The sequence below is a fragment of the Sipha flava genome, unplaced genomic scaffold (assembly GCF_003268045.1).
Source record: "Sipha flava isolate LNK unplaced genomic scaffold, YSA_version1 36699_pilon_pilon, whole genome shotgun sequence".
Taxonomy (NCBI): Eukaryota; Metazoa; Arthropoda; class Insecta; order Hemiptera; family Aphididae; genus Sipha; species Sipha flava.
This window is the reverse complement of record NW_020273066.1, coordinates 1-16,603: the sequence shown is the minus strand read 5'-3', so window position 1 is coordinate 16,603 and position 16,603 is coordinate 1. Positions and strand designations below refer to the sequence as shown.

General features: G+C 32.7%; 1 protein-coding gene across 1 annotated transcript; it reads left to right on the top strand.

Moving 5' to 3' along the window:
• Window positions 1-2,350: 2,350 nt before the first annotated feature.
• LOC112687821 (putative glycine-rich cell wall structural protein 1) lies at window positions 2,351-3,038 on the top strand. Its single transcript, XM_025560772.1, has 3 exons — window positions 2,351-2,434; window positions 2,664-2,766; window positions 2,818-3,038. Exons 1-3 carry the CDS (start codon window positions 2,351-2,353, stop codon window positions 3,036-3,038), a joined length of 408 nt encoding a protein of 135 aa, XP_025416557.1.
• The last annotated feature ends 13,565 nt before the right edge of the window (window positions 3,039-16,603 follow it).

The window sequence follows — 16,603 nt, the reverse complement described above, 5'->3', positions numbered from 1 at the left end:
TCACTGTTCACAGCACTCCATACCTCTTCCACTTATATACCACATCCTTATAGACTTAAATTTAATAAATTATTTTTTTCTAGCAAAATATTCTCTAAAAATAATTTGTATGACAAACAACGTTTGTCGGATCAGCTAGTTATTATATAATAATTGTTATTATTTATATATAAATTTATTAATATTAATTATTAATATTTTTTATTATCTGGATTGGTATACTTGTATATATTACATCGTATTACATACGCAGCACACACAAATGGACATGTGAAATATTATAAATCTATTCAACAATGAATGTCATAAAAACTGTGATTAATGTTTCTGAACATAATAAATTCACATATACATACGACAGTAGGATAGTTATTCCCACTATTGATAAACGTAATATATTAAATCAACCTTGAGTTTGATTTCTACTTAAAAATCGGCTTACACATTTATGTTATGTCATATATCATAAATTTTATATTTGTATACTAAAGTTATTTTTCATTTTAGTATTGTGGTGCATTAAGTAAAAATAACCTTTTTTCTCGCTAAATACCCTATATTTACCAAAAAACCTCGAATTTTTTTTTTAAAATTTTTATTTTTTGGAATGCTGTTATTAGGAGTTAGTAGTTGTAATTGTTAATTTAGTATCAATTATATTTCATTTCGTTGATATCATATTAACTGTGCTGATTAATTAGAAATTAATAAGTTAAATTAAATTGAGAATAAAATGTATTATTTATTGTAATATAATAAAATATACTACTCAATTTTTCTATTTATAAAGTAGCCTGAATTATTAAAAAACATTGAACTTTTTATAGTATGGTAATTTTTTGTATTTTCCCTATAATCTTAATTCATAATTATCTTAATCATTAGTCATCGCATTAGTCGTTTGATATGTGTAAAAGTGAAATCAATTTTCAGAATAGATAGTAAGTTTTATTTATAAAATTGTGTCATTTCAACATTTTGAAGAGAAATAAAACAAAATTGGTTAAATTAATGAACACTTTTGAAGCAAATTATTAATTTAATCCATAAAGTTGGTAAGTCCTCCCATTTCCACAAGAACAGAAAAATAATAATAATAAGAATAATAGCTGGTTTTGTTACCGTGGTTTTCAGGCGAGGCTTATTCCACGTATAAAATCCATTTTCAACGTCTTCTGTAGCTCACCGATCTCATTGTTGAAGTCTTCTCGTATATTAGTTAAAAGGCAAATCGTATACGCATATGTTTCATTATATTTTAATCGAGTATGCAGTGAAAAATTATGATATTGATTTAATTACAATTTGAATAAACTTTGTTCGTTAGAATTTTCAAACCCATTTCCATACAAGTTTTCTAGTGTTTGTCGGCTCTTGGATTCGTAAAATATGTGAACGGAAAATATCTCACATAAAATTATGTTTTTTTTTCTTTTTTTTAATTCTTTGAGATTTTTGATATATTTATATAATTTTTGTTAATAATACCATACATATCGTTATGTAATGCGTCACATTGAAAAGCCTCAGGGTGCGTGATCTTAAGACGCATTTTCTCGTTTGGCGCCAGTTCTACTTTGACGCAGCACACGGAGACCGACAATCAACGTCGCGGGCCAATGCCCCATGAGCTCTTTATGCCGAGCTGCGCATCCTTTGTGCCGGGTGGGTCGTTGACGCGGCGTTCCCAAAGTTACAGCGAAACTTGGACTTCATGGACTTCACGTGGCGGACGTGCGGTCGTCGACACAGACAGCCCGGCTGTGAATCAATCGCGTAAGATCGTGTTCGGAGTATTCCGTGGCCGTGTCGTCGTGAATACGCCTGGAACGCTGGTGCCATGGCCGTCGAACAACTGCCCGAAGTGATGGTCCCGGGAGAGCCGAGCCCCCGCGACAGTGGGAACGATGCGTTGGCGTGTTTGAACTCCGGGATCGCACCACTCTGTCTACGAAGTCACGGTGAAACTTGGCAGTGAGCGTTTACCTCCAACCGTTCGGATGCAAGGTCGCTGCCTGGCGACGCAGGGAGGATCCGTAGAACGCGTTTCATGGTTCACCACACTCACCGGTTACCACTTACCGCTTATCCGGTCGTTGAGGTCGGTTGAACGTGTAACCCGTGGCACCAAATTTTTCGACGTATGTTGTAATGGCGAAACGTTATGGGGAAATATTTGACAGTTGAAAATAGTTGTACATACATGTAAGCATAATGGATAGCCCATTGTAACTCTTTTTGAGACAGCGAGTACAGTACAATAAGAAGATAATGGTGTGTATGAAAAATACGTTCGTCGTACTTCCTTTGGAACCAACAACAATGATAATCATTGATATCGAATAATTGTATGTCGTTTGAAGATTTCGGAGGATCACTGATTGCAATACAGTTCAACAAAAGCGGTCAGATCAATAAAAAGAAATTAATTCAAGTGAGTAAAATAAACTCAACTCAATAATGTCAGAAAGTTTTAAGTATAAAAGAAGTAGTGTTCACGTATTCTCGTATATGTAATTGCCCTTGTCCATAAATTATAAAGTATTTAAAGTATTTATGTACGTTATGCAGTGTTTATAAAATGGAAAAAAATATTTTTATCTGCGTCTCTAGCAGTCGTAATTCAAATTACGAACTACCTCTAATTGTTAAAATTTATTTAGATATACTGGAGCTTATTAAAATATCACCAAACCTTAACATTCAATGAGTTCAAAGAGAAAAAAAAACTGGAAAAAAAAGCTGCAGAAGACGCTGAATATAGAAGTGAACTGGGGAATGAAAACGTTTTAAGTTTTTATGATTGAGGTACTGCAGAGGGTATCTGTGGTGTTGGGCGAACTGGTGGTTCTGAAGGTACCTATGGCAATGGAGGAGCCGGTGGTGGCAATGGAGGAGTGGGTGGTGGCAATGGTGGAGCCGGTAGTGATAATGGAGGAACTAGTGGTGGCAAAGGAGGTGCAGGTGGTGGCACTGGAGGCGTTGGTGATGGTAATGGCGGAGCTGGTGGTGGTAGCGGAGAAATGGATGTTGGTTGATTTTTTCTTTCGTTTAAGACGTAAAGAAATGTCAGATTGATTTCTCTTATTAAACACGCTATAGACTTCATCATTATGTTCTCAATGGAATGTTTCGATTTATGCGTCATTTCATCTACAAATTATTTACAAAAATTAGTGTAACAATTCAATACACAATGTTTAAAATTATAGCTGATTCAATTAATGTAATGGTTCTAATTTTCAATCATGCAGACTCGCATTTTTAACTTATCGTATTTCCGATTGATATTATGGGTTCTCTCGTTATGTGAACCTCTGCCGTCTAGACGTATAATGGACAATATTATAATATACGTTTAATTATTATTGTTTCAGACGTAGAAAGTATTCACATATATGACACATTACTTTCATAATCTTGTAGATTTTTTATGTTATTGAAATCTTTCTTCATATCACTTTTTATGTTTTTAATATCAGTCTTGATACTTTTTCCACTCGCATTATTTTGTTTATAATCTATAATCAATCAAATGGTTTTTTTTTTTTTTAGTTTCAATTTAACGAAGAAATAAAAATTTCCATTGAGTTTTATGAAAATACATTTTCGTTCAACTTTTTCAAAATCTTAAAAAATAACAAGGCACCCAGCGAAAAATAACAGGAGAATTATTGAAAACAATGAGTGGTGATTTGGTTAAATATATACACCAATTGATTGGTCTAATATGGCGAAAGGAAGTGATACTGATGGAATGGAGGACAGTGCTGGTGTGCCTCATTCACAAGAAAAGAGACAGGCAGTTATGTAATAATTACCGGGGAATAGCCCTGCTTAATGTTACCTACATAATTTTGTCTTACTACCAGTAAGACAGTACCAGACAGTACCAGGGGACTACCAGTCTGGATTCAGACAAAACCGTTCTACCACTGATCAAATATTCGTTCTACGACAACTATTACAGAAATTGTGGGAATACGACAGAGGTGTCCATATGCTATTTGTTGATTTCAAAAAAGTATATGATTCAACACACAGGGAATCCCTGATTAATATCCTAAAAGAGTTTGAAATTCCCCAAAAATTAATAAACCTCATAAAAATGAACATCAATCACACAGACATTAAGGTAAAAGTAGGACAATCCACTTCAATTGTAGTACAAGTAACAACGGGGTTGAGACAAGTTAATGCCATGTTATTTTATTCAATATAGCCTCGGAAAAAGTAATAAGAGAAATAGGAATGGATCAGAGAGGTGTCAGAATAGGAGAGACAAATATTGGAATTTAAAAATATGCGGACGACATAGTCCTGCTGTCGGAAAATAAAAAACTAACTCAAAAGACAATCAAAAATACTGATAGAAAATGCAAAACGTTTAGGGCTGGAGATAAACACAGAAAAAACGGAGTAAATGGTAGTCAAAAGAAAAGTACCTTTAAATTATCAAAATAGTGGGATGGAAGTTGAAGGTCATATGTTTAAAAGAATATAACAGTTCAAATACCTAGGTGTCATGTTAAAACAACAGAACGAAATAAATAGTGAAGTGAAGGCGAGAATTCAAACCGATAACAAGTGTTACTTTGGGCTGACAAAGTTACTGCGATCCAGAACACTTTCTACAAATTTAAAGATTCAGATATACCGGACATTAATAAAACCAGTAGTAACTTATAGGTCGGAAACATGGACGTTACGGAAGACGAACGAAAATTCATTAGTTGTTTTTGAAAGAAAAGTACTTAGGAAAATATATGGTCCATGTAAAGATGTCAATCCTAGGGAATGGAAAATCCGAAAATATAGGGAACTAAAAGAAATTTATTAAAACCCGAGTACTGTGGAGGACATCACCAAGAGACGACTAATCTGGGCAGGACATGCTTGGCGTAAAGAAGAATCGCTGCTGAGAATAGTGATAGAAAGGGTTCTACAAGAAAAATATAGCTGGGATGCCCTAGGTTAAGATGGAAAGACAGAGTAAAAGAAGACGTGGAAAAAGTAAAGGCAAAAGAAGATTGGAAGGAATTATCTTTAGAAAGAGAGTTGGAGGGAAATTTGCTGGACGGTATGGTCTTGAAGGCCGAAAACCACGAAGAAGAAGAAGAATTACATTTATTTATTTTTTTTTTATTAATTACATTATATCATAGTTAGATCTGAACCGTTACGATAATCACTACAAGCTCGTTAACGGGATTTTTTTTTATTAAATGATCGATAAGTTTGTTATAACATTAAATATTCAGAAACTAGTCATTTTCACAACATTACGTTACTGATGTTATTCGTTTTTGCTTTTCTTTGATCTTCCTTATTTTATTAATGTACGCATAACACATTATTTTTTCTTCGTCTAATTTTTCTTTCTATCTGATAAAACATTTTTGTAGTTTGTTTCTGCTTTTACCGCAGTTTATATTTTAGTAGTGAATTCTCTGGTAAAAGATTTTTTAAATCCTATTCGAAATTTTATTTATGACAAAACTCTATAATGTTCTATATGTCTGACCTTATAAAAGGTTTTTTTTTATCTTTTTTCATATCGTAAACATAATTTTTGGGACACTTTGACTATCACACATAAGTGCTTATTGAAAAGAAAAAATTTACATCATATGGCAAACCCAATAAGGTTGGAATATAATAGAACCTAAAATGTTTAATATGATTTTGGCGTTTCTATTGTTATAATATTATTTTGTGAAACGAAATCGCTATCGGTTGTTGAAAATTATGATGGTATAAGACTTACACTGTAAGTCTCACATGACTTTGCAAACTTCCTATGCATTTTCAAAGTCGAATAGAAAATTAAAAATATTTAGAATTAAAACATTTTAGACTAATTATTTGTATTTTAATATTGATGGTGTAATATTGATTTTAATATTGATCGTTTGGCAAAAAACTGTTTATGTCCATTAAATAATTTAAGTCCTACATAATCATGGAATTTAAATATTGTTATTGAATTATAATAAATAGATTTCCATGATAATTTATTCCGGTGTAATATACTACCTGTAGATTAATCTTGTTATCACGTCAACGGCTTTTGTATTATTGCTATGCATATATGTAAACACTAAACTGTTTGTCATGTAAACGTGTAATCAGACTAACAGTCGCTGTTTGTTGACGATAGGATAAATTATAGTAGAATTTATGATCGAGGATAGTTTTATATTCTCTAAATTTTTTAATGTAATTAATAATTTATAATTCTGTTACGATCACAAGGTATATATAATATTCATTTTGGAAGTTTTTATTATCCGTTTTAATTTTATACTCCTAAATCGAGATTGATGTTGTATATGGTTAAATAATATACAATGACAATCAATCTTGAAAAGTACTCGAGTAAAATTATTTGAATAAAAGTATTCAAATAATTTTCATATACTAAAATACGTATTTTAAATAGTTTTGTAAAAAATACTTGGACATAGAATTTCAATTACTTTTTCAGAGTATTTATAATCAAATACTATTTTTAAATAATTTTTTCAACAAACTTTATATAAATTCTCTTACATTAGAATAAAAAATGTATTTACCAATTATATATTTATATTATATCAATAAGATTTATAAAAAATTTATCCAATCTATATAAATAAAATCTATATCTGTGTGTGGCATATTATAAAAATTTGTCGTATATACATATTACAGACAATTCCATTAAAAATACCAGAACCTGAAAATCATACTTATAGTCTACAAAATTATACATTATTATGTCTGTAACATGTTAAATTAATACCCTATAAATTAACGATTTCAAGATTATTGATTTATGATTATAAGGTAAACAATAGTTTGAATTTGTTTTAAGTATTTGAAAGTATCTATGAAAACTTTTTCGAAGTATATATATTTGTACTTGAATACTTTTCTTATATACTTATTTTCTTTTATACTTTTGAAAACAGTTATCTGTATTTGTATTTGAATACTTTTAAAAAGTATCTTTTTCAAGACTTATGATAACATAAGTAATCAATAATTTTCAACACAATGTAATATAACGTTTCGTTTGTTTTTCATATTTTTAGAAGGTTTCATATGCATGGCTGCATCTGAGTTGCAGTCAGAGACGACTTTTGAGATAAGGACATATAATAGTTGCGATCACGCTAATTGTAGGTAATATCCTAGTTGCGGTCATATACCTATTACTTATCTGTAAAGTTTGTAAATAAAATAAATAAAATTGTATAGCCCAATAGTACAGTGGCGTATATATAACTTTTTTTTTATGGGGGATCAGTTGCAAACAAATTATTATGGAAGAAAAATTCCTAAACCTAAGTACTTGCACATTTAAATAATAAATAATAAAAAATATATGTATATATATATGTATATTGAATATGTCAAAATAATAATTTACAATAAATGCTTGAAATATTTTTTTGGTTCCTTATAATTTCCTTACATTAAGAACACTATTTTATACAATTTTTAAAAGAACTATGGGGGGATCTGACTCCCTCATCCCCCCCCCCTTGTATACGCCCCTGCAATAGTAGTATAATAACGAACTAGATGATCACCAATCAATGGTACGGCAAAAGGTTAGTTACAGTGTTAAACGTAAGGCAGTGGAGCAATTGAGTGAGCGTCCCTCCAAAATTTTTCATTCTGAGATGTCAAGTACAGTACTCAGTGAACTGGAATCAAATGGCGTTACATTGATTAGAAAAAATATACACACTGCAAGAATGAATGTTCACCCGAAGTTACCGTGTGATTTTTCACAATTACATTTGACGCTTCCTAACATAATTAATAAAATGCGAACCAAAAATAATAAAAATTGTATTTTTATAAACGATGTTCAGAACAATATAATAAGTCTTACGAATCAGATAAACCTTAATTTTTTAAAATAATGTGATTTAATTTTTATGGACGGTACTTTGTCCAGTTGTCATTTTCCTTTTAAACAATTTTTTGTGATATATGGATATAAAAACAAAAGCAACTCATACGTACCTTTGTTTTTGTCGTTATTGCCTAGTAAATTGCCTTGTAATACGTACAAGACTGTATTAGACCACCTCAAAAAATGTTTGTCTGACTATATCCCAAATAGAGTCTTCAGTGATTTCGAACCTACACAGTAAAAATAGTATAGACAGTCCTAAGTTTATAAAATGGAAAGGAAAATGTTGAAACTGTTTTGTAAATAAAATAGTATGCTATACGAGTATACCATATATACTAGATATATATTTTGAGTGACCGCAACTAGTGCATAATTTTTGATTTTGACCGCAACTAGTATATACCGATATGCACAACATTTTTAGCAACTTTATGTGAAATATTATTAATAAATGTATGTATTTAAGTGTTATTATTAATATTTAAAAGACAAATGCAAAGTATAGAATTTTAGTATGCACTATTACCTCTTGGTCCGGAATACATTTAACAGTTTTTTAATTTCGAGCACCTTCTTGAAAGTTATGAAATTATAATAAGCGTTATTTTGAACTTAAAAATTTTAAGTTATCGGTTATAACGTTATGAAATATTGTGTACTTACGAAAATATAAAATGTTCATATCGGTTTACAACGTATTTTTTATTATTATTATAATTATTATTATTATATTGTTATTATATAATTTCATCAATAGTTTCAAGTGTATGGTGTATTTCTTATCAAGGAAGTACTATAATATAATTTTACAGCCATTTTAGACGATTGAACATAGTTTTTTTTTAATACTAATTTCATAAAAAATGTTATTAATTTATTTGTCATTTTCGATAAAAAGTACCTAACTGGATATTTACTGTTGATTGTTTGATTTGACCTTTTGTTATTCATACCTTTATTGTTAACTATACATCGGACGTAAGTAGTTGCTAATGATATTTATTTTCTGTACCGTAGCAGAAAGTATAATTTACTCCCATTCCCGTAAAACTACTAAAAATCTATGTTTAAAAAAAAAAAAAAAAATTGTGTAGTCTCGCACGGAAAGTTGTCCGTAGCACACGTCTGTGGATCGTCGTGCACGCTCACTATCGCCCTTCGCTTATCGTTCATTAAATTAATGAGTACTAAATCAAACCGTATTATTCAGTTTAATTATCATCTTTTGCCGTATAATTTCCATACGCGTCTAAATAAAAATAATCTAATACCGTCACCACCGTCGCCAAATCGGCTGTAGGCCGATACCTACAACTTATCAACCACCATGCAACGAAACAACTCAGACACAAATAAACTTAAAAACAAATCGAAATTATCTCCGATAATTATCACGAAAACTGCTTCTCACACGACGCAGGACGTAACCTCTCCGTCTGCCACTTCAGGTAACAACCAAGAATGGAATAATGTTGACAACAACAAACGCATTAGGTCACCTAATAATACTACCTCACCTCGCACAAAAAAAACAAACGAGCCGTCAAATTTCTCCTCACCAAACCGCTACTCTCTACTCGATACCAACGTAGATAGTATGGATCTCGAAGTTAACGCAGAAATCAACGAGTCACCTCCACCAACACCCCCTCCACCACCAATTTTCTTAACATCTCCGATTAATTTCATCACTCTGTGTAAAAAACCTGGAACAAATAACGAAAACCGAAGGCTTCCTTTGCAAATCCAATTCAAAAAATATAAAAATAAATCTTCACTCAGCCAGTTCCTACCGCGCCGCTATAACATTGTTCAATGAGCACAAACTTGAATACCACACGTATCAAACACACGAGGAAAAATCCTACAGAGTCGTAGTCAGGAATCTGCATCATACAATCCCTACTGATTACATTAAAGAAGAAATAGAAAAAACACGGTTTTCTGGTAAAAAATGTAACTAACATACTAAAATCTCAAACAAAAGAGCCCCTTCCACTATTCTTTGTAGACCTCAACCCATCCCCAAACAACAAAGACATTTTCAACATAAACAATATATGTTTCACTAAAGTCAAATTTGAGGCTCCACACATCAGACGAGACCTAGTCCAATGCCATCGCTGTCAACAGTATGGTCACACAAAATCATATTGCAACCACCTGCCTAAATGCGTCTGTTGTGGCGAGAACCATACCTCGGACCAATGCTCTAAATCCAAGAACCTACCCGCAAAATGCGCACTTTGCAGCAAGGCTCATCCGGCTAACTACAGAGGATGTACTGTCCACAAAGACCTCCAACGTTTCCGTAAAAAACAACAACCGACCACCATCTCAAGACTAATAACAGAAAACTCCGACACCCCTCAAGTCCAACCCATTAGCCAACCTCCTCCAGGAACATCACATTCATTCAATGCTCCTGCAAGATCTCTAAACGAACCCATCGACACCCAGCACTTATCTTTTTCACAAGCGGGTTAAAGGTAACAATTTAAATAAGCTAAAATCAAGCCACATAAATGACCCACCCTCCGATCAACTATTAACAAGCCAACTAACAACTTTCATATCCGAATTAAAAACTCTAATCTCTCCCCTCATAACACTTCTTAATCCACTAATAACACTTCTTACATCACTAATCAATAAACTAAGTACCAACAATGGAAACTAGTTTTAAACTTAGATTACTTACATGGAACGCAAACGGCATTATACCCCACAAACTTGAACTTCAGGTAGCCCTCAATATTCATAACATAGACATAGCAATGATATCCGAATCCCACCTAACCCCGACAAAATCTATTAAAATTCTTGGATACAAAGTTTATCAAAGTAATCACCCTGACTCCACTGCTCACGCTGGATCGGTGATCCTAGTTAAAAATAACTTAACATACTCCCTTCTTCCGTCTATTAGCGAAACATATCTCCAAGCAACAAGCATCCAAGTTTCTGTCAACAAACATCTTTATCTGTCCTTCTCCTCCATCTACTGCCCTCCAGGACCTAAAATTAACTCAAACAATTTCATAAATTACTTCGAATCTTTAGGTAAGTACTTCATTGTCGACGGAGACCTTAATACCAAACACTCTTCTTGGGGTTTCCACTCAACCAACCCAAGAGGCAGAATCCTTTATAACTCAATAAATAACTCCAACATAAAAATAATACCACCCTCTAACCCCACCTATTGGCCAACACATCAAAACCGCCGCCCAGATATTCTCGATATCGTCATCGCCAGAGTACCAAGTAACTCCATTACTATTACCTCCAACACAAATGACCTGTCATCCGACCACACACCAGTCATACTCGACCTCGAAATTCCCTGTTCAAACTCCTCCACAAATCCTCAAAATCTTGGAAAAATAGATTGGCCAACTTTCCAACAACTCATCGATACTCGTACACAACTCAACCCTTCCTTAAAATCAAGCGAAGACATTGATAATACTATCCAAAAGCTCACTTCAGATATCCAAGAATGTACACACTTAGCAACAACACCAACCACAATTCACCCCAATAACCTACTTCCAAATCATATAAAATATCTTCTCCGAGAAAAACGAAAAGCAAGATCCCGTTGGCAAAGGCACAAATACCCCATCGACAAACATACTTACAACCAACTAAATAACAAACTTAGGAAAGCACTCCAACAACACAACTCCATCACTTATCAACAATATATCCAAAACTTAACAACTCATAACTCCTGTCTTTGGAAAACGACAAAAAAAATCCTAAAAACTGTCTCAACTTCATCTCCCCTCCGTAAAGAAGATAATTCATGGGTGGTCTCTGACATAGGAAAAGCAAACCTATTTGGCCAACATCTATCCCAAACTTTCACTCCACATGACATAACTCTAAATCCCACTCAAAGTCAAATTGTCTCACATTCCTTAGAGTCTGCATTACCCGTCTCACTCCCAGATAAGCACACAAGTCCTGGAGAAATCGAATTTATTATTAAAAAACTCCACAACAGAAAAGCCCCCGGGTTTGATCGAATTACAAATTGTACTGCCAAAAACCTACCCAAAAAAGTAATCATATTACTTTCCTATATTTATAACGCAATGCTGCGTTTATCCTATTACCCCCTAACCTGGAAATTTTCAGAGATAATAATGATTCCAAAACCCAACAAACCTCCCGAAAAAGTAACTTCTTATCGCCCTATAAGTTTACTCCCTACATTATCTAAAGTATTCGAAAAAATCCTATTAAAGAGGCTTATTCCACTAGCTGTTACGGCAAAAGTTATCCCCGACACTCAATTTGGATTCAGACCCAATCACTCTACCATTCACCAACTCCATAGAGTAGTTGACACCATCTCAGTTTCTCTAGAGAAAAAACACTACTGCGCTGCCGTCTTTTTAGACGTTGCACAAGCGTTTGATAGAGTCTGGTTTGATGGCCTACTTTTCAAACTTAAAAAATTTCTGCCTCCCCCATACTTCCTTTTGATTAAATCATATTCGAGCGATCGTACTTTTGTCGTACGCCAGAACTCGAGCCACTCAAACTACTTTAACATCTTAGCCGGAGTTCCCCAAGGCAGCGATATTGCTCCCTTCTTATACAATATCTTTACGCATGACATTCCTAAAACTTCCTTCACCGAACTCGGTTCCTACGCGGATGATACAGCAATTGTGGCCTGCAATGAAAACTCAATCAGTGTTTCTAGTATGTTACAAAGACACCTCAACATAATTAACCTCTGGACAAAAAGATGGAAGATCAAAATTAATGAATCCAAGTCCTCCTTCATTACATTCACCCTAAAAAAAGGCTTTTGCCCCTCAGTCACAATGAACAACATCTCAATTCCCTCCTACTCAGAAGTTAAATATCTTGGTCTCATCCTCGACAGTAAACTTACCTGGAATCCTCACCTAAAAGCCAAACGAAAGCCCTTAATACCCGACTCCACCTCCTAAGACCATTACTTAAATCTGAAATGAATATAAATACCAAACTACTAATCTATAAGTCCTTACTCAGGCCATTATGGACTTATGGCATTCACTTATGGGGAGCCGCTAAACCCTCAAACACCCGTACAATCCAAGCATTCCAATCAATATGCCTTCGCCTAGTCACATCTGCACCCTGGTATTTAACCAACAATAACCTCCACAAAGATCTTAAAATCCAAAATCTTAACCAAATCTCAAAACTATACTACACCAGACTTCACAACAAACTTCAACAACATACAAATCCACTAATCTCTAAATTATCAACGAAAACACTCCCTAATGACCCGCGCCGTAGACTTAAAAGGCAATGGTGTAGAGATCTTCTTCTATAGTAAGTAAGCTTAATAAGTGCTGGAGGTCGCAAACAGGTAACACCTCTAAACCAAAAAAAAACAAAAAAAAAAAAAATGTTTATATATATATATTTTTTCTTCATTGTTATTCTGTCATTTATAGGGTTTTACCACTGGGTATCCTCCCTAATCTCATGAATCATGTTATCTGTTTTATTTTTTATTTCTGTCACTTATCAAACCTACTTATTATACAAAAAAAATTATATGTATAGATTGTAGATTTCTTCAATAAATAAAAAAAAAAAAAAATTGTATAAATTATAACACATAATTAAATTTTATGTCCTATGCAGGTTAGTATTTGTCCGAAAATATCTATATATAAAAATAGTATATAGGATTCTGGTTTTTTTTAACAGTGAATATAAAGGATATGTTTTATGAATCATAACATTGTATGGACATTTTATTGTAGAGTACTCTCGAAAACCCAGTTAGAAATATTTCATTTTCAGTGGACCTATAAGGATGTTTCGGGATCTACGGAACACACTAGCTGCAGCGAGGAACTTCAAATGTATTTAATTCGTTCATTGTGTGCGAGTGATATTGACAATGTATTCGATACCATTGTTACTTGGAAATGAACAAACTTTCGTGACATTAGACGTAATACGTTAATCGTCACATCGAAACAGGTAAAAATAATTAGTTAATATTACAAGCTGATTGAAGTCTAAGAAATTAACTGTGGGCATTGTGGGATTACGAAGGAATACAGGTAGTAATACAAAATTAGTTAGTGTTTTTTTATTTTTTTTATACCTGATTATGATTATTAAGTTGAAGAAATTTTAATTTTTTAAATTATATTTATATATGAGTTGATATAAGAAATAAAATGTTAATGAATAATTAATATATTTAACAATATTATTAATTATTATTGTTATAGGATAATTAATTACAAAACAGTTTTAGTTTTATTTGAATTATTTGCTGTTTTAGTCAAAAATCCACGAGGAGGGGGTCAACCTGCTTATCATCTCTTCAGGTGAGTATGTACGCATTGATGTAATTTTGTACATATAATGAAGGAAATATTTAAATATTTGCTCAAACGATAGTGACGGGGATGGTTGCGATGATGATTTTACATCAAATTAACAAAATATTTTTTAAAAGAACTTATCAAACATTCTCGCAACCGTTGTAACTAAGTATGCGATTCGGTTGAAAATTTTCAACCGTACCGTATATCACGACCGTTTTCCGACACTCTCGCGAGACTTTCGACGTCTTGCTTCAGATCTCGTCCGAAATAAATCTTGGACGTCCCAACCCATCGTAGATTAAAGTTTGAGTTCGGCTGAAATATCGTTAAGTAAACATAGCAGTAAATGAAACTAACAGCGTGTTGTGTCGCCAATGGAAACGTGCCACGAGTGACTTCCAGCGGCAGAGAGAGCACATTTATTTCCGCTGATCTTCGAGGGGTAAGGGACGTCTTGGTGAGGTTTAAAGTAAAATACCGATAGCGGAGCTGAAAGTAATTGTACCCATGTTTAATTTTAACGTATTTTATATGTCCAATAACACTATGTTCGTTAGATATTTAATAAATAATAATTAAAAATGGATTAATCACCAAAAAAGCTACACCGAAATTAAAACAAATTTCAAATCTTATTTCGTATAAAATGAAACCAAAACGTTTTTTACTATACATTTCATTTTTATTCTTTTTTTTTTTCGATAAAACTGAAGCAATCTCAACTCCCATCAAACCAAAAACAGATAGTTAAACGTAAAACGGTATTTCATCGGAATATAAGGGAGTCCCACACCTATTTACCACGCACTTGTACACGTTTTGTATTTATACATACATCTATATATTGCAAATGTTCGCGTAATATGCCACGAGTATGTTTATGGGAGTATGCTTATAAGTTAAATGAACAAAAGTCAGGTTAGAGTGAGATTATTTTTTATTATTTAAAAACACGAACTTTTACTGTAAAGATACAAAACTAAAATTTCTGTCACAAAATATAATTTATATATGTACGTCTTTTTATCGTCATTTATTCTCCAAAACGGCTTAACCGATTTTAATGAATTATAGTATATACATTTGGTAGGTCTGTGAAAAGGTTTTTTATCTATTTTTATACTTCTAACTTAGGAGTACTAAGTGCTATTGTTTAATAAATCGTAGTTTAATTTAATAATTTTTGACCAGGTCGATAACTGCGCAATTGAAAATGAATTTATAAATAATACTCTTAAAAAACTATTAAAAAACTATTAAAAACTATTCAAAAACTATTAATTTTATTTTTGGTATTAAATGACGGGTATTGCATAAATATTAAACAACAAGATCTCGCAACAGGTGCCAAAACAAACAAGAATGTTAGTTCGAAGGATTATTATGCATATCGATTGATGATTAGATGCGATAAGGACTACGTTATTCTACGATGACGTGAGCTTTGTCAACAGTTCATGGTCGACATGTATGTAAAGATAGAGAGCGAATGATTACAATACTTAAGATTTAATTAAATGCATGCGTGCGGAAGATTCTCAAAACCATTGTTAGATATCGGTGATGGGAAAGTTACTACAGATAAAAAGGGATGCATATAATTACCGACCGATTTTTGCACAATCATTGATTCGCCAGATGCTCTCATTGACCAGATATTTCTCAATGTTCACAGACAATATACAAATCATGAGTGGCTAGCAGAAAGAGCAATTTTAGTAGCAAAAAATGTGGACGTCAACGAATTGAATCTCAAGATACAATATTTGTTACCAGGATACTTGGTTTCATACAAATCTATTGATACAGTTAGCGATGCTACTAAAGCTATAAATTATCCAACAGAAATTTTAAACTCATTGGATTTACCAGGCACGCCACCGCATAATTTACAACTGAAAATTGGATCTCCGGTTATTTTGCTTCGTAATTTGAACCCACCACGGCTGTGAAACGGCACGCGATTAGTCATTGAAAAATTAATGAAAAATGTTATCGAAGCCATCATATTAAATGGCAAATTCTGAGGTGAAAATATATATATTATTACCACGAATCCCTATTATACCCACAGATGTGCCAATAAAATTTAAACGACTTCAATTTCCAATTAAATTAGCATTTACAATGACTATAAGTACGTTTCAGGGCCAAACGATGTTTCTCTGTGGCTTAGATTTGAGCACATCATGTTTTTCACACCGATAATTATACGTAGCATGTTCTCGAACCATCCACTTTTTATTGTTTTTTACTAATATTGTCATAATTAACGATATATATAATTTTAAAGGATCAATTTTAATAAATGATTAAAAAAAAAAAA